Genomic DNA, 20155 nt, shown 5'->3' on the forward strand with positions numbered 1-20155 from the left:
GCTACTTTAGTGATTCAGGATTGTACAATGTAGGGGTGTGTTGGCAAAGCAAGCCTGATTCCCCTTTTTGACTCTGGCTTGTGACTATGTCAGTCCCCATCAGCATATGTTGAATTGGGACAGGCAGTGCCCTACGTTTGGGATTTAGCTGTGGAGCAATTCTTCATTGTGACATATTGTTCCATGCCCAAGCAGTTTGGGAATCTGACCCATAATCTGAATACATGCACACACGCACACATTTGAAAATTCTGTTTTGCCAGACTGCATATGTATATTACATACACACACACACACACACACACACAGATATATATATATATATATATATATATATATATATATATATATATATATTTTTTTTGTCTGTGTGTGTGTGTGTGTGTGTGTGTGTGTGTGTGTGTGTGTGTGTGTGTGTGTAATATACATATGCAGTCTGGCAAAACAGAATTTTAAATACCCTACACAATGAATACAGATGTATTTTTCCTTCTTTTTAATTATGCCTGGATTGGGGAGATGAACAACACTGAGTTTTATTAATACAACCAATAAAATTAACAAAAAAAGGTATTTACCAAAGCAAGAAATATTGTGAAATGCCCACCAGAAACAGCATTGTGTGTCATGCACATGTTCAAGTGGTATTTAGTATAACAGCTAGTCAAGTTGCTCTAGATATGGAGACCAGTAGTACATGGCATAATCATAAAAAATGTACAGTTTGATCACCCTAATTAAACATGACTGAAATTGAAAACAGAAACACTGTTTCTGGACCAGTACAAAACATGGCTGCACAAGATGTAATAGAAAATTATCACACTTTTGACTCATAAAAAGCATTTTCCTCAAGTATATATTTTTGTTAAGGGTTAAAACACTTTATCTATAGTACAGCAAATTAGAAATCCCCTTAGGGTAGCTTTGCTTTTGCTACACCACATTACTACCTCATTAAACGAATTAGGGTTAGTTCTCCAGTCGTATCAGTACTACAGATTAAAAACAGAACAATACATTGTGTAGTCAGAGTAGAATGCACTACATATGAGTTTTAACCTCTCTGTTAAATCTGAATGGTGAAGCCCACCTTTGTTTCCCAGATATATGAGGCCAAATATTGCAGATGGAAGTATCCTTGCAGATCCATCCACAGATTTATGCTATTTTCTAGAGAAGATGTTTGTACCATAGGAAGCAAATACACTATAAACCTTAATCAAGAGCTGTGAGCCATGTATTGTGGTTCTCAGAGGGATTATTATGCAATTTATTTGCAGAACTGTACAATGGATGCTCAAAAATGTAACGCTCATCATACCGGGGGGGGGGGGGGACTTCTGCAGAGGAGCTGGCAGTGAAGAAGAGAAACATGTGCAATATGTTGAACCAGGTATGTGCACAGCTAATATAACAAACTTGGTGTAATGGAGGATTATGATCTGGTTGACTTTTGGAAGATTATGTTTTATCACTTATTGTGACACAGTAATTGCTGCGGTGAAGCCAAATACAGATTTTTGAATGGTAAAACATATTACTTCTTCTTCTGGCAGTTGTCACTAGACCCAGTAGTCTAATACCTCATATATCCCCACAAATCAAATAATCCCCACTGACACTATGGGTGTAAACTTCCTTCTGAAAATGAACAAAACACTGCGGAGGGACAGATTTCTTACACAACACTTACTTCTTCTCTGGAACAAACTCCCACTGCAAATTAAGCAATCCAAGACACATTTATTTCTTCAGAAAGGAGATGGACAACTGAATAGGTATCCAAAAATACACCCCTAGTATGAATGGTCTGTTGCTACTTGAAAAAGGAGGTAAGGTCTAAGGGTAGATGATTGCAAGATATAAGTGGCCACTGGGCCCAGTTGCCTGTATTTTCTATGAATCCATGGTTCTGTGACAACCTTTGTGGTGATCTTTTTCATACTAATTGAGCATTTCAATATATGCTTTACAATGAGATATCCACCATTGCACAATATATTAAGCTGTTGTTGATCGGTGTTCTGTAAGAAACATTGGCAACTATCTCAAACTTGAATATGAAATGAAATTTACAAAATAAGTTTTCTGCTGTGAAGAAATATGACCTTCCAGATAGTACAACTAACTCTGAGGTCACCACATATTGAGGTAAAAGCGATTTCTATCTCTGTAGCTATCACCTCTTTTTGTACTGGAGATCAACATTTGCTCAAGTCCCTTTTTATCTAATGAAGCTGTAGCACCTAACATATGACTTTTCTATTAATTTTCTAGGAAATGGGTCACTGACATATACTCAATCACAGTTTTGCTAGCGCTCCTGAAATTGTTAGGGTGGACAAAGGACCATATGGATTTCATGAGTATTCTTTTCTTGTTTCCATTGCTCTAGTGTGTTATGGTGAAATACTTTTAAAATGTATGTGCAAAAAAACTATGAAACATCATTTTCACTTCACACTTTTTCATTACTATAGCTTTACACCATTTAAAATAGCTAACTTATTTTCTTGCAAATATGAGCACCTTAAAATCACCTCTCTTGTGCAAAATGTACAAACCTGTTTCAGCACATGTGAATCCTTCACATCTTTTTTCATTCCGACATACAGCACTTGATATACACGCCTCTTCTTCCCTGTCATTAGTGTCACAGGGTTCACCTCCAAACTGAGATGGCCTTTCCAGTGTTGCATATCTGAACTGTAAAAGGATAGTATGCATTAGATACTTTGCATTTTATGCAACTCATATTATATATAAAACTCTCATATTATATATAAAACTCTTTTGTTATGACTGCCAATTTATTACCTGCAACATTTCTTTTAGAGTATCATGGGCTAATGGCAGCTAAAAAGTACTTTTCTTCAATACCATATTCTCAATAAATTGTATCATAAATTTGCAAGCTTAAACTATTTGTAATATAAAGGAAGTATATAGATGCCTGAAGGATATTGCCAATATCTGAACAATCAGATATGATATTCATGTTAAATGATGGGGTTTCTGTACAGACCTTAAAAGTTAGATCTAATGTCAGTGCTCAAAACAGCAGCCTTGTTTGTTCCATCTTACTACTTCAAAGCAAGATGGATTTTGATGACCGTTGTATGAAGCCACTTACAAAATTGCCAGTATTTTTTTAAAACACACAGAGCTTTCTAAGGACAGTTATGCATGTATCTATGACATCTGAAAAAATGCTTACTATTTTCTTACCAAAATAAGAGGGACAGGTGTCTTATTTATGCCCCAAATGTTAAAATATGTGGATGTATTTGTTCTTTGAAAATTAGACTGAATTATTATTTTGTTCCTGTTCCTTATGAGAGATGACAATAACAAGACAACACATTACCTTCTTCAAATACAGTTTTATAAAAATATGCCAGTTCTACTTCTCAACTCCCCCCCCCCCCCAACAAGCTTAAAATAATCAGCTATCCCATAAGGACATAAGAAGCCATGTACACAGAAACTCTTTTGCTCTTTTTCCTTAGATTCCTATGAAATCCTTAACCTTTATATCCTTAAATTTCTAGATAATCTATGTTAGTAAAATAAGTCTATAATAAAATGCTGAATTTTTGCTGGTACAGTTTCATATCTTTTTAAGCCAACATTAGTACCTTTGCATTAATGTTTTACCATACACCTGGGCATACGGTAATAATTCAGCCATATACATCCCCATGCCTTATTGTATATATAACCCAAATGTTGCAGGGATTTAATCTGTAGTTCTGTGCAAAATACATTTTTGATGATGACCTTCAGGCAAGAGCAAAATGAAAAAATATGCACATTTTTGAATTCTATGATGTTTTTGTCATTTTGTGCATGGCTGTCTGCATTATTGTATAACTAATATAAAGATTTTATATATATATATATATATATATATATGTGTGTGTGTATATATATATATATATATATATATATATATATATATATATATATATATAACATTTGTTTACTAGGAAAGTCCGACTTGGAACAAAGCCAATTTTCAGTGGTGGCCCAGGGAGAAATGCTCCAGATGCGTGTCTTTGTAACATGGGAGGAAACTGGAGTGCCCAGAGGAAACTCACACATGCATGCAGATCCTGCGCAGAAGGCACCACAGCCGAGAATTGAACCAGAGAACCTCTTGCTGTGAAGCAAAAACACAGCCGCTGTACCAATGTGATGTCCATCTGTGTGCGTGCATGCATGTATGTTTGTGTGTATACATTCCAGTGATAGATAGATATACATATATATATATATATATATATATATATATATATATATATATATATATATATATATTACAACCAAGAAGATCAATGAGAAGCTCCATGACAACACGCAGTACTGATGGGACTAATGGTGGAATTTGTTAAGTAGATTATTGACACATATTCCAAGGGAAATTTTGAAATCAACCATCCAATCATCTAGACTGTTTTAAACATTTAAACATTGCCAAAAAAGTAAGCAAACGTTTCCAGAAATGTGGATACATTGTATAAGGTTTCAGTCACTCCAACTGGTGGTTTTGATGTGGTAGTACAGGTTAAGGATTGTAGAATATATGTTTGCTTTACCACTGCTTCTATTTAGATGAAAGAGTCAAAAAGTACTGGGTCATTCATAAGAAAAAGACTAAACATAGATCACCTATTATGAGCCTGTATAACACTAGAGGAACAGGGCATTTAGTTTATCAGAACAGCTAAGAGTGCTGAGATCTGAAATCTTTTTGGTGATGAAACATTCAAGTCTAATGGATCCAATTTCAGAAAAACAAAACCACTACCTTGAGACAAATCTATTTAGAACTCCGCAATAAAGCCAAAAAACAAATTAAACTTCACAAAACTAATTACTATAAAAACATGCAAGAAAAATATGCCCACAACCCTCAAAAATTCTGGGAGACAATAAATGGTATAGTCCACCCAGGAAAATCTACTACTCCAAACCCTGTGTTACCAAACAACCATGATAACATTTCCACACAATTTAACAAATACTTTACCGAAACAGTCCAAACCCTAGCCAATGCTCAAAATGGTACCAGTAGCTCCATACCAACAGCTACCCTTATCCACCCCAATACACAGAACAATACATCCAGCTTTTCCCTGCACCCTGTGTCCACTAAAGCAATTTCTAAACTCCTTAAGAAACTCAAACCGACCACCCTAGTGGCTGATAATCTACCAGCAGATTTCCTGCAGATATCTGCAGAGGCTATAGCCTATCCTGTGTCTATACTCATAAATAGGTCACTATTAGAGTGCAAGGTACCTACCCCGTGGAAAACGTTACATATTATTCCACTGCATAAAGGAGGTAACTCCTTAGAGGTCACCAACTATTGTCCATTTGCAATTCTATCACCCTTATCCAAAATATTAGAAAAAGTTGTCCATACTCAACTAATGCAGTACCTCCTAAAGAACAACCTACTCTCCAAATCTCAACATGGCTTCAGACCTTCCCATAGCACCACCAAAGCACTACTGTCCTTTAGCAATATAGTTAACCACCACAGAAACAAGGGTTTATTCATATCTTCCATATTCTTAGACTTATCAAAAGCTTTTGACATGGTTAACCACAATATGCTTCTTGAAACTCTATCTCCCCTAAACATTAGCTCCTCCTCTATATAATGGTTCAACAGCTACTTATCAGGCTGTTTTCAAGCAGTCCTATGGCAAGACCAATTGTCCCCCATTATCAGTATCCATAAGAGTAGCTGAAGGGTCCATCCTTGGCTCACTGCTGTTCTCTCTTCACCAACCAGATCTCTTCATCCTCTCTCTCTGCCTCAGTAGTACAGCTGATGACACCACCCTTATATATGCTACCCCAACTTAAACGAACTGCAAACCTTGACCCAAAATAACTTTACTTTAGCTAAAACATGGTTCACTAACATCAAACTTATTCTTAATCCAAAAAAAAACAAACTAATTCTTTTCAGCCCTGGTAGATCCTCCCCTCTAAACAATAACTTTACCATAAGCTCCAAAGATAATACTCAAATCACTCCAACCACTCACACCAAACTGCTAGGTATAGAAATTGACAATAACCTGAAATTCAACATCCACATAGCACAAACCATCAAGAAAGTAAACAAAAAACTTGGGCTCCTCTATAGGAACAAACAGTATATCACTAAACATACCAAAACCACCATTGCAAAGACTCATCTCCTATCCATCCTTATCTATGCCTCACCTATCTTGACTAATCTCTGCCAGTCTGAACTAAATAAAATGGAATCTTGTTATAACAAGATCGCCAAGTTTGCTACTGAAGAATCATATAGGTCCCACCACTGTCTATCCCTTAAGCAGCTCAATTGGCTTGAGTTGCCTCAACTATTGCTACTCAACCAGTTGGCAATAGCACACAAGCTCTGCTACCTTCCTGATAAAACTCCAGCATCTAATTCAGCCCCACACTACCACTAGAACCTTAAGATCTAGTAACCAGAACCTCCTAGAGGTCATCAAATATAAAAATAATGCTGACAAATCTCTCTTTTCCTGCACTATTGCTAGAATCTGGAATTCACTACCAAACCACATAACTTCTACTACCTCCACTAACTAATCAATTAAAAAAACTTCTGAAACCCCACTAAACAGCTGGCTTTGTTCCTGCTACTCTCTAGGCTAATCCATACCTATGAACTGTCACAAGGATTCTGCTAAGTGACACCAGTTTTTTTTACACTGGAAAGTTTGTTAAACTGTTGATTGTTACTGCACAGAACTAATGTCTATCTTCTATAAAACTGGCAAACATTTCCTTTTGCCTCAAACAAATTATCTCATGCAATTAAAGCACCATTACCAGCCTGTTTTTATCCTTCATAACATCTACGTGTAAACTACAATTTCAGTATTGTTATCTTTACAAAAATCAAGTGCTGTTTCAATGTAATGCTTTTTCTGTTTATACGAGTTTGTTAATCTCTACTTTATTATATGCGTATATGTATGTTATACTTCTCATTTGTATTGTATTGTACTTTGGAGCTTTTTCTCCCTGGGCCTCTGCTGAAAATGAACCTGTGTCCAGTCAGACTTTAATAGTAAACAAATGTAAAATAAATAAAAAAATAAAATAATACTGAGTTAGTTTAGGTGCCTAGTGGGGCACATGACAAAGGGGTGATAATTATTCACTGATTGGCCTAATAGGGAAGGAATATACTGGGACTGTAATCCCATTGGATACTGAGCAGATGCCATTAATGATAAGCTGTGCAAAGCAGAAAGACTTTTTAACTAAAACAGAGACGTGGTGGTCAAAGTTGTCTGTTATCAACATAGGCACCCATACCCTTGATAACTGTCTTTCATTTAAGTGGAATGTTATCTATACTGTTTATGACAGTGATATTAGTTTTACAAATAAACTATGCTGCATTTTTGGTGCTGAGGGTAAACCCATGATTTAAAAAAGCACTGCTTGGTGTAGCCATTTTTGGGAGAATTAAGAGTATCAGAATGGGATATGATAAATGCCCAGTCTGCAATAATCAACAAATGTGGTCAGCCATAGCACCTTGATATCAGCTTTCATGTCAGAGAAGTAAACATCAAAATGGAGGAGCCCCTGGACAGACCCCTATGGAACACCACTGGTCATTTCTTTCTGTCTTGAGAGCATACCTCCAGCATTAATGGTATTGACTCTGTCAGACAGGCAAAAATCTATGCAGTAAACTATGTCTGTGTTTTAATGTTGAGTTGGGAGAGTTTTTTAATAATCACAAGGTGCCAGGTAGGCAGCATGGAGTGTTTGCCCCCCCCCCCCATTGCCTTGGCAATTCTTTTGTGGAATTTGGCTAGACTGACTAGACATTGTCTGCCTTTTATGAAGTCAAACCTATGTGAATCTAGGGATATAAGGTCTCCTATTATTCTATTAATTCCATTGTTAGCAAATGCAACCAATGGAGTTAATAGAAATGTAATCACTAGGGTCAGTAGAGGGACCACTTTTATGCAAGGGCACCTCAACAGCTTTTTTTCACACCCAAGAATTCTAACTACTGGTGAGACTCAGATCGAACAGCTGGTCAAGGGTTTTTGTCAGAGAAATGTAACTCTTTTCAGCAGGCTTCCAATGATATGGTTAGCCCCATAAAAGTGGTACTTTTAATTTTAGAAAGCGATAAAAGAACATAATCCAGAAACATTTCATGAGTGGAGGTATAAGGCAATGTGGGGACAGAAAAAAGTCTACTTGCCTGAGCCTGGAATCATACTTCTCAACTGTTCAGATTTTTGCAGAATGTCCAGATTTTTGCATGATATTTTGGTGTGTTCCTCATAAAATGTCTGGTTTTCTGCCAAATCACTGGAATAATCTGAGGACTAAAGTCACTAAATAATTGCATGCATTTGAGTTTCAGAGTTCAAATCCTTCAGAAAATGTATGTTAACACAAACCCTGTTATTCGAGAAACCTTTTCAGTTTATCCAAGTAATATTTAAAATCTATTCCTATTTTGGGCCTTTATTGCCCATTCTGTCAAGCTTTGTCCAGATTTTTGCATTAAGAGGTTGAGAGGTATGCCTGGAAGAGAATTTATCACAAAGGATATTAGCAATGTCCTTAAGGTCAGAGAAGAAGATACCACTATGGAAGCTGAGTGCAGAAATGTTAGTTACTAACTTATTATGATAGCTTCATAATAACATTGATACATTGTTATAAGATAAGCGCAGTCCGGGTCTGAACTGTCTGCAAACACAAACAGCTAAAGTTAACTTTGAACCTAACACCATCCTAAGTATTCAGCTGCAGTATCACCTTTATCTTTTATCCAACCGGTGGATACATTGTTATAAGCGCAGTCCAGGTCTGAACTGTCTGCAAACACAAACAGCTAAAGTTAACTTTGAGTATGTGTCTACCAGTTTGAGCTAATATTCATTATCCCCTGGAGAGCACTCTGCTTTGGCTTGTAAAGCAGCCCACCCCTGCACACACATATCTTCCATTTTCTCTTTTATTCCCTTCTGTTAGCAAATTGTATCCATAACTGATCAAATACTGTGTGTTTGTTAATTTAAATTGAGATTATCTTCCATTTTCTCTTTTATTCCCTTCTGTTAGCAAATAGTATCCATAACTGATCAAATACTGTGTGTTTGTTAATTTAAATTGAGGCCACAGTAGCCTACTGATACAATGTTATCCTGTTTTTCCACTTGAGAAATGGTTAAGAAATGACTTACAGCTTCAGAGCAGCCCTTGGTCAATTCTGATTGTTTCTTAAACACAAACTTGTCTTTGCTTGATCTTGGCCCATTAGCAGCAGTACAAAAGAACTGCCTGCTCACACTCTTGTTCTCCCCTTCCCCCTTCCCTGTTTGTTACCTTAAGCCAATCCCAAAGTTAATAAATTTTACCTGTGGCAGGCACCATTTTTAAAACTGCAACCACCCTTTGAACACTTTATGCTCAGCCCTGCCATAAAACTTACTAAAACTGCCTGAACTGGGGCACAGCTAATTGATAGTTGGGTACCTACCTGAGTCTCCACATTCACTATCATATGTTCTTTTATCAGTTTACTCTGTTACCTGATTGTTTCCAGGCCCCCTCATAATCCCACATCCCATAGATCCCATAGATCCCTATCTACCACAGGAGGAGTGGTTTCTGGCCCAGAAATTATAGTTTATTGGCCGTTTGGGAAGCTTTTCCATCTCTTTCAACCTTCTGATTTAAAAGACTGTGTTTGCGCTTGTTTCCTGCCTTTCCTGTTACTAGTCTAGTCCAGGTACAGATTTGCTGTATCCAGGATGCTTTGTAAGCTTCTGAGCCCCCCAAGCCTTTCCGTGTTGGAGGGAAGCCTTCTAGCTTATCAGTGGGAGTGGTAAGCATCAGGTAGCCTATCTACCACAAGAGGAGTGGTCCCTGGCCCAGAAATTGTAGCTATTGGCTGTCTGAGCAGTTTTTTTTCCATCTCTTTCAACTTTCTGGTTTGAAAGCCGCACTTGTGCCTGTTTCCCACCTTTCCTATAACTAGCCTAGTCCGGTTACAGAGTTGCTGTATCCATGATTGTTAGTAAACTTCTGAGCCCCCCAAGCCTTTCTGTGTTGGAGAGAAGCCTTCTAGCTTATCAGTGGGAATGGTAAGCACTAGGTAGCCTATCCTCCACAGGAAGAGTGAGTTTTGTCCCAGAAATTGTAGTTTATTTGGCCGTTTGGGCAGTTTTCCATCTCTTTCAACTTGCTGGCTTAAAAGCCTACATTTGTACTTGTTCCCCGCCTTTCCTGTAACTAGTCTAGTCCAGGTACAGATTTGCTGTATCCAGGACTCTTTGTAAGCTTCTGAGCCCCCCAAGCCTTTCTGTGTTGGAGGGACGCTTTCTAGTTTATCAGTGGGAGTGGTAAGCATTAAGTAGCCTATCTATCACAAAAGGAGTGATTCCTGGCCCAGAAATTGTAGCTATTGGCCGTTTGGGCAGTTTTTTTTTCCATCTCTTTCAACGTTCTGGTTTAAAAGCCACACTTGCGCTTGTTTCCCACCTTTCCTGTAACTAGCTTAGTCCAGATACAGAGTTGCTGTATCCAGGACTGTTGGTAAGCTTCTGAGCCCGGCAAGCCTTTCAGTGTTGGAAGAAAGCCTTCTAGCTTATCAGTGGGAGTGGTAAGCACTAGGCAGCCTGTCTACCATGAGAGGAGAGGTTCTTGGCCCAGAAATTGTAGTTTATTAACCATTTGGACAGTTTGCCCGTCTCTTTCAACTTTCTGGTTTAAAAGACCACATCTGCACTTGCTTCCCATCTTTCCTGTAACTAACCTACTGGGTAGCACTAAAAAGCCTTAGACTGATACAAGCCTTCTAGCTTAGAAGAGAGACTTTGGAGTGATTAAGTATCAGTTTTCTGTACTTTCTTGCTGTACTTAACTGTTTTCCACCTAAATGCAGATTTTCCAGCATTTATTGTGATTTAAAAGCTTGTTTTTTTCATATATTGTACTTATTTGACTGCCTGCACTTTTAAAAAGTTTTTTGTTTAAATAATTTGGTTAACTGTTGTAGGCTACACACTAAAGTGCGATAGCCTTTTCTGGTCGTTTGTAGTCATTTAAAGCTGTTTTAAGTGTATTTTTTACTGTTTTTGCCTTATCTTTTCAAAAAAAGAAAAAAAACAAAAACATTCCTTGTTTCCTGCCTTTCTAAGCTAGTATAGTCCAGTTTTCAGGCTAGTGCTGAATTCAGGGCTGTGATACTAGTTTCTGAGCTGCCCATACCTTACTTGGATAGAAGGAAGTTTCTCTGTTCACCTGTGAGAGAGGGGCGCTTTGAGCAACCTATCTGTCCCTGGAGGAGTGGTTCCATCCCAGAAGTTAGTAGTTTATTGGCCATTTCGGGCTAATTTCTATCTCTTTCATTTCCCTACTATAAAAACCACGCTTGCACGGTTTTGCGCACTGGACAGCTATGGTTAAATTATTCCCAGCTCCACTAAGTCTCCTCTTCAGTTTTTCCCTTGAAACTAGTCTAACTCTCAACCTAAGCACTCAAAAAGCATCTTACAGCCCAGCACTTGCTCAGACCTCATAGCAAGCACTAATATACCCTGACACTGATTGCCCAGCAGGGCAAGGCTCTTTATTCACCCCTCATCAACCAAGCGACTAAGCAGCTCACCCTACTATTCAGGCATGAGCAAAGGGCAACTTCAGGTGCACTCTCCAGTACAGCTGGTGAATCTGGGTATCCTGAGGCAATGTTACAACTGTCTCATTTACACAGACAACCCTCTCCTCCTACCACAAAACACTAACATATGTGAAAGATGCAATTATACAGCCAAACTGGAAGCTAAGCTGTCTCCACCCAAGACTGGAACAGACAGTCAAGAGGAGAAGGTTAACACTTGCACCACACCTCCATCCGCACACAGATCTACTAAAACAGCACTGGCAAAAAATACACATAAATACACAAAATCATACTCAGAGGCTCTAAATAAAAACCTGCAAAAGTATCAGAGACCTCCAAAGCAGACACCCAAACAACCTGCACTTCTCGTCACAAACCAGGCAACACATAAAACACAAAATCAGTGTGCTGCACAATCACAGCCCTTAAGGCGAAATAACACACCTAACACACTAGTAATAGGTGACTCTATAGTCAGGCATACTGACATCCCACTCACTAGGCTGGACAAGCAGAAGGTTACTGTTAGCTGCCTGTCAGGAGCCAGAATCCGCCACATAACACAAGCACTCACGTCACTCCAGAACAAGTACAAATATGACTCTGTCATTGTTCATGTTGGTGTGAATGACCTGAGACGTACCTCCCTGGACTACATGAAAAGAGACATGGAAAAGCTCTCTGATCATGCAGCCCAGGCTGGTATGACCCTAACCCTGAGTAGTATCCTGCCCTCACGAAGAATGATACCTCAGTATAAAGAAAAAATGATCAATTTCAACAATTGGCTAAGCTTCTGGTGTCATTCAAAGGGGATCCAGTGTCTGTCAGCCTGGGACGACATGCTCGACAAGCTGCGTTGCTTCACAAGAGATGGCTTGTACCTGTCACCCCTAGGCTTTTGAATACTGGCCAAGGCTCTTGCTGCCCCCATAGTGCCTTTTTTAGGCAAGGCTCAAAAGTCAAACCCACCTCCGTAAACAGCACTATTAACAGAAAAATGAGGGTTATGCTATCAACTCCAGGAGTTTAAATTTCAAAATGCATGCACTCGAAGCACTCCTCAGTATAGAGAGCATTGACATCTGTGCAGTAACTGATACCTGGTTCAAGGCTCCAGAGAGCACCCCAGCACTACTGGGCTACAACTCATACCACACGTTTCGGCCACAGAACACGGACTGAAACACAAAAGGAGGGGGTGTATCCATATTCATCAAGGATACCTACACCTCCAGGTTAGTGGTGCAGCATGATACCTCTGAGATCATCCATGTGCAACTAACATTAGGCAAATCTGCAATGCAAATTGTGGCCTTCTACAGATCACCCTCCATGACCCAGGACCACCACTCCATCTTTCTGGAGACACTGAAAAACATGAAAGTCCTACCAAACACCCTGATAATGGGCGATTTCAATTACCCTATCATTCACTGGGAAAACTACTCGAGTACAAATTCCCAGGCCCAGCGCTTCCTGGAATTCATCAACTCAAATGCCCTGCATCAGCTGGTAAACTCCCCTACCAGAGGTGAAAACATATTGAACCTGGTCATCACCAACATGGGCGACAGGTGTTCCACACCGGAGGTCAACCCGTCACTGGTTAGATCAGACCATAAACTAATCACTCTGGATGTCCACACCCCACCACCACCCCCAACTAAGGAAACCACAGTAAAAAACTTTTCTAAAGCAAACTTCACCTTACTTAAGACAGAGATGGTAAGCCCCCGTGCTAAAGGATAACGTTGCCCAAGATGCAGAAACCGAGCACCTACAAGGATGCATGGATCGTGTCATCCCTAGCAAAACCAAGACTCACTCCCCTAAGAGAAGGAAACCAGTTTGGTTGACCACAGCAATAAACAGGCTACACAATAGAAGGAGGAAACTAGTTCAGAAAAAAAGCAAATCCCAAGAAGGAAAGACATCAAGTAAGAAACTAAGGTCCCTCATGAAATCACCCAAGGTTAACTTCAAAAGAAAAATAGCCAAGGATTCAAAAGATAACCACAAAGCCTTCTTTAGCTATGTTAAGAATCTAAGTGGCAACTCGCAGATATGCACTGAACTAGTGCAAAATAGCACAACATATGCTGAACCTACTGATATTGCCAACATCCTGGCAGATAGATTCAGTGCAAACTTCACTCCCCTCTCACCTCCAAAAGGGCCCACAATAATACTGGAAAAGTGTAGTGTCCCAAAAATCACAGACGCACAGCCCTTTCAAAAGCCAAAAACATAGTGTCAATGGGACCAGATGGTATCCCAGGCTGCGCCTTGCACGAACTACAGAACGAACTAACCCCCCACCTAAACATGCTGTTCAACCTCAGACTATCCACAGGCTACATGCCCATAGAATGGCGCACAGCAACTGTTATTCCTCTCCACAAAGGAGGGGCCACAACTGACCCTGGTAACTATCGCCTCATAAGCCTGACAAGCCTGGTCTACAAGGCTATGGAGCGCATCATCATGGAACTCATTAACAAAGACATTGGGAACCTCCAAACACTTGACCCGACCCAGTTCAGCTTTGTTAAGGGCAGATCATGCCTACTAAACCTGGTTGAATTCTTCAAGACAGTCACCAAGGCCATAGATGAGGGAAAGGTGGTTCACACAGCCTACCTTGACCTCGCCAAGGCTTTCGACACCATTCCCCACTCGGGTATTACAGAAAAACTCACCAACCTGAACATAAACCCCTACATCACGAGATGGGTTGCCAACTGGCTTACAGACGGAACTCACACGGTAAGAATAGCAGGCTCCAGGTCCGACTCTAAACCAGTCACAAGTGATGTCCCGCAAGGCTTGGTCCTGGGACCCCTACTGTTCTGCATATACTTTTCAGAAGTACAGGCAAACACAGGAAGACTATGGCTAACCAAGTTCGCCGACGACTACACACTGGGAGCCATAATTGGCTCTCCGGCTGACATGGACATCCTCCAAAAGGGCCTTACTGAGACGGACACCTGGTGTCAAAGTCATGGCCTCAAGCTAAATGCCAAAAAATGCATAGTCATCCCATTTGGGAAAAACAAAACACCCACAAATTACCAGATAGGTGGCAGACCCCTTAATACAGAAGAGGTAATAAGAGATCTGGGGACCCAGGTAGATAGTAATCTCTCCTTTGACAATCATATTGCCAAAGTAGTTAAGTAATCCTTCTATGTAGTCCATCTAATTACTAAAGGGTTCACATCTAGAAATAAAGAGGTTATACTGCCCCTATAGTCGTCACTCATTAGACCCATCATAGAGTACAATGCTCCATTTGGGATGTACCTCACAAGACACTTCCAACAGCTGGAAAGACCAAAAAGTACCTTACCAAGAGGATTACTGGCCTCAAACATATGTCCTATGCAGCCCGACTGAAAAAACTCCGGCTGTACTCAGTGGTATATTGCTTACTCAGAGGTGATCTCTGCCTGACTTCCAAAGCCATGTCCAACTCAGAATTGATGGACATGCTCCACCTAAAGAAATCCAAGTCACTGCGAGCCTCATGGTCTAGTGAGCTAAACCTCGCCACAACAATAAATAGAACATGCTGGAAGGGTCCTGTCACAGAGACTCCCCATGCTTTGGAACAAAATTCCAAATTACATCAGGTAGAGCCCCTCACCAACACTCTTCAAGAGAAACCTTGATGAGTGGATGGGTAAAAAAAAATACACCCCTGGGATCACTTCATTGGCTCTGCTTGACAGAGGATCAGTTAATTAATCAATGGGGCGGCAAAAGCCGACACACTCTGGCTAGGCTTATAAATGCCCTCGGGCAGATAGCCTAGTACCTACCTATGAACCTATGAACCTATAAGACAACTACAGGGTCTCTGCCCACTTCGCTCCCCATCCTGCCCCCAATTACCTCCCGCCCCCCAGTGGTCCTACCTTTATTACACATGCAAAACCCTTCCATCTTTCCAACAGCCAACCACGGCACTAAACTCAACACTACCTACTCCATCTTCCCACTACTATCACTCCTCCTCAGCTAACATGTATAAGCATACCACACCTATACTCACTGCATTCACTCTCCTTGCATATCTTACATCCTACCAAAACTCCATCATTCCCCCAATCAACCACTACCACTGTACTATTACTCACACCACCACTCATGTCTCACCCTCACTCAGCTCCCCTCCCACCAACTCAAGAACCATCCCTATGCACCCCCCACATATTCTATCAACTATATTACTCAAACAAAAAGCATCCCTACAACTTAACATAGTAAACCTCCCACCATACCTATTACCCACAGAGCACAATCATAAAGTTTCCCTAATAAACAAACACATTCAAAAACTGAGAAAACTAATAACCTCATGCATATCAAAACTAGCCCTAAATGGAGTCATCCACCCCAACCCTGGCCCCACCATCTCCAACCCCACTCCTCATAATCAGACTAGAAACAACAACTTCTCCCAAATCATAGCCAATAGAAAGCCAAGTGACTTCCTTCTACTAAGCCTAAATATTAGAAGTATATCCAACAAGGTCCATGAACTCCATGCCACCATAGACTTGTACTCCCCAGATATAGTCATCCTGATAGAAACCTGGCTAAAACCTCACATTACCAGTGAGCAAATCCTCCCTACCGGTTATGGCATACTAAGAGCAGACCAGCTAAACAACAAATGAGGTGGTGTAGCTATAATATTTAAACAGCATCAAAACATCCAGATCTTAAAATAATCAGCTCCACAAATAAGCAATGAAGAAATAATATATAACAACCTCAAAATAAACCAAAATAAAACCATCAACATAATTGGATGCTAATTCCCACCTGGCCAAAACATCCCTCCACTAGAAAACTTCCTCAGCTTGTCTACCCACCATCTCCCCCAAGAAACTATAATTTTAGGTGATTTCAATGTTGACTGGCAATCCTGTTCAGGCAACCATCCAACCCATCATCTAAACCTTCATGGCTTCACCCAACTAGGCCAGTTGCCAACCAGGATAAATAAAAACTCCAACAGACACACTACCCTGGATTGGATACTAGTCAATAAGAGCCCCCAGTCATATATAGCAGGCTGCTTATCAGATAGCCTCAGTGATCACTCCCCAACATTCCTACTCAAAAAACACCTATACCAAACTAAACCTGTCATCTACCGTCAAATACATAAAAAACTAAACTTGAGCCCACTCACATTCATCTCATCCCTCAAAGAATGTAACTGGCATCCTCTAAAGTACCTCAGTAGTGATGACGCAGTTGAATTTTTTAATACTACCTTTCTGAGCAACCTTAATTACCACACCCCCATAAGACTTTCCAGAACCAAAGCACAACCCTCCCCATGGCTACAGAAAACCACTAAGTCAGAAATGAAAAACAGGGACAAAGCCTGGGAGCACTGGTGCAAAATCAAACCCCCCTCAACTAGACAGAAATTCCTAGAACTACATAATAAAGTAAAAAAAAAACTAATAAAACAGGACAAATTCCAATACTACCAGTCTGCCCTAAACTCCTCCCAACACAACCCCAAACAATTCTGGTCCTCCATAAACTCCATCCTCCACCCAGGTAAAGTCAGTACCCCTCCTCCTAACATCCCTCACTCCTCCAAAAATATTGCTACCTCATTCAACACACACTTCACACAAACCATACTATCACTAGCTAGACAACACAACTTCCCTCCCCTCCAACCCACACCTTCAACTAGTAATCTCCCCACTGTCTTCTCTTTTTCTCCTGTTCCTACCTCCAACATAAAAAAACTCTTAACTAAACTTAAGCCCACCAAATTATCAGCAGACAACCTCCCAAGTGAATACCTACAAATCACAGCTGATGCTCTAGCCTACCCAGTATCCATCTTGATTAACTGATCTCTGTCAGAAAGTTACATTCTCACACTATGGAAAGTATCACATATAATTCCCCTCCACAAAGGTGGCCTTTTCACAGAACTAGCCAGTTACCACCCCATAGCTATTCTCTCACCACTCTCCAAAATACTAGAGAGATGCATTCACTCTCAGGTCTCAGACTACCTCCTTACTAACAACCTCCTTTCCAATACTCAGCATGGTTTCCGACCAAACCATAGCACCACCACTGCCTTACTCTCCTTTACTAACACTATCCTTCAGCATAAAAACAATGGCTATCTCCATAGCCGGCTTTAGGCACCAACGAACCCTGCAGTTGCTGGGGGCCCCCTGTTCCTGGGGGGCCCCCACCCACTGCACTCTACCTTATCTTGATATTCTGTAACATGACTGTCAAAACAACAAAAGCTAGTACAGGAATCTTTCATATTTAATAAACTAGGTGGGTAATAACTCTTATTTATATCAATTTTAAAATTCAAAGATATCACTGGTTATAGTAACAGTGTTTTATCAAGCAACAGTTTTCACAATTGCATTAAATATCTTACCACTGACATAGTGCCCCTGGCTTCATTAAACCCTGCTGGTGGACATGCTGTCCACTAAAACTAACAACATATCCAGATTTACATACCCGCAATACCCATGGCTGCAAGGCCCCCCCCCCCAGTCATTCTTGACTGTGTGGGGAGCCCCACAAAAGCTGCTGCTGATTGGGGAACAATTAGGAGGAAAAAACGTATTAATTTCCTGATTAGGCTGTTTAACCTGAACAGGGCTGTGATATGACTCTGTTAGAATAAAGCTGGTGATGAACATCAAGGTAAACACTAGAGAGATCATCAACCCAGCATGACTGATCTCAATGCATACCTTGGAGTTTAAGAACCGCTGAATCTTCTTATCTTCAAGGATGGTTTTCTTATACAGGGAATTTTATAAAGACTGACAAAAGAGCAGATGCTATAACTCCCAACTTCTTTGTTGAAGAGTTCAGTGCAATACCAATAATACCAGAATAAAAGCTCAAAATCAGGAACATGTTTTAAATATTACTCTAGTTCAATTAAAAAGTTAATAGAATAACACATTTTGCATCAACATGCATTTTTTGCTCAATAAGTATAAAACTCTGATGTCTGGATATATTGACTGTAGGTAGTCCTGGATGATTTACAAGCAAATCAATTTTATGAATGACAGAGCAAAATTTTGAGTAAAATCAGAGAAGTTCAGGAATCAGGGACAGTGACAGGTTTGCATTACTCCTCAATGAGGTAAATAAAAGTGACTTACAGCTGCTGCTGTTTGTTAACTGCTAAATAGCAGTCACTGATCTCATGTGCCAATACCAGTGGTACAAAACTAGTATTGCTACGGCTTACATATGTGTGTGTGTGTGTAAAAAGTATCAGTGATTTTTATCTGTAATGCCAGGACACACACATTATTCTTATGGGTATCAGTAAAAAATGTAGCTAACAAGTAATTATATTTCAAAAGTGAGGCATAAAATATGTCACAGAACATTTAGACACTTAAATCTACTAAGTATCTGGGGGTCCTACTCCCCAGATTATATAAATGTATACAGGGGGCTCACTTAATCATCCCTGACTTTATAGGGGCCCCACAAAAGCTGTTGCTAGTTTTGGAAAAGTAAGGATAAAAAAATGTATTAATTTTCTGATTACGCTTTTTAACCTGAACAGGCTGTGATATGATCATGTTAGAATAAAGCTGATAATGACCTCTGCCCTCAACTGCAGCCATGCTAATATCAGCCCTGCTTGGATATGTGTGTACAGGTACCTGCTGTAGGGTGTGTGTGTGTGTGTGTGTGTGTGTGTGTGTGTGTGTGTGTGTGTGTGTGTGTGTGTGTGGTGGGGGTGTGTGGTTATTACTACTTTAATTTTCACCACAGTCAAACCTTAGAACTGTGCATATGAGGTCATTATAGCTTGTGTTTGGACTCAGGACAGCTTGGTCATTATTTTCTTTTACTTTTCTCACAGACCCCAGAAGTGTACAATGAAGGTTACTACGGTTTGTGTAGGGACAGGGTACTGTCTAGGAACAAAAAGTAGAATACATTACTGTAGTCATTATTTGTTTCACTTTCTTCACAATCACACTTCAGGAATGCATACAGGTAGCTGCCTTTGACAGTTTGGGTTGAGGAGTGAGGAGGCATGCTATGTATATGTATGTCTGCAGCGACTCGCAATGCATGACTCTGGTAGTAGTTTGAACCTCTGCTTTCTTCCCAGCCTAACACCAGAGCGATGCTTAGGCAGTCTTTTTTTGTGGGTGGGTTAGGGAGTCAGGCAATTCCCAGATAGGACTGTGCATCCAGATGACAACTAGCTTGTTAGTTTATTGTTGCTGCAATTCTGTCATAAGTCTTCAGTAAAACTTATGTCTTTCTTGAAAGAAAAAAAAAATAAGCCTGACATTCTTTTCTTACTCATGTTTTTTTTTATTTAGGTCACCACTGGATTAAAAGGCTGCAAAAATGCTCTAAAATGCATCCCAGAAC

At 40.0% G+C, this 20155-nt stretch overlaps 1 protein-coding gene across 1 annotated transcript in view; it reads right to left on the bottom strand.

Annotated features, from left to right (window-relative positions):
* C8B (complement C8 beta chain) overlaps positions 1-20155 on the bottom strand; it is a 506997-nt gene that overhangs the window by 408109 nt on the left and 78733 nt on the right. Inside the window, exon 3 of the mRNA XM_044085515.1 lies at positions 2568-2709. Within this exon, the coding sequence (XP_043941450.1) occupies positions 2568-2709 (142 nt within the window). The remainder of the gene's footprint in view (positions 1-2567; positions 2710-20155) is intronic.

The sequence above is a fragment of the Protopterus annectens genome, chromosome 10.part0 (genome assembly GCF_019279795.1).
Source record: "Protopterus annectens isolate FY-2018-M chromosome 10.part0, PAN1.0, whole genome shotgun sequence".
NCBI classification, from domain to species: Eukaryota; Metazoa; Chordata; order Ceratodontiformes; family Protopteridae; genus Protopterus; species Protopterus annectens.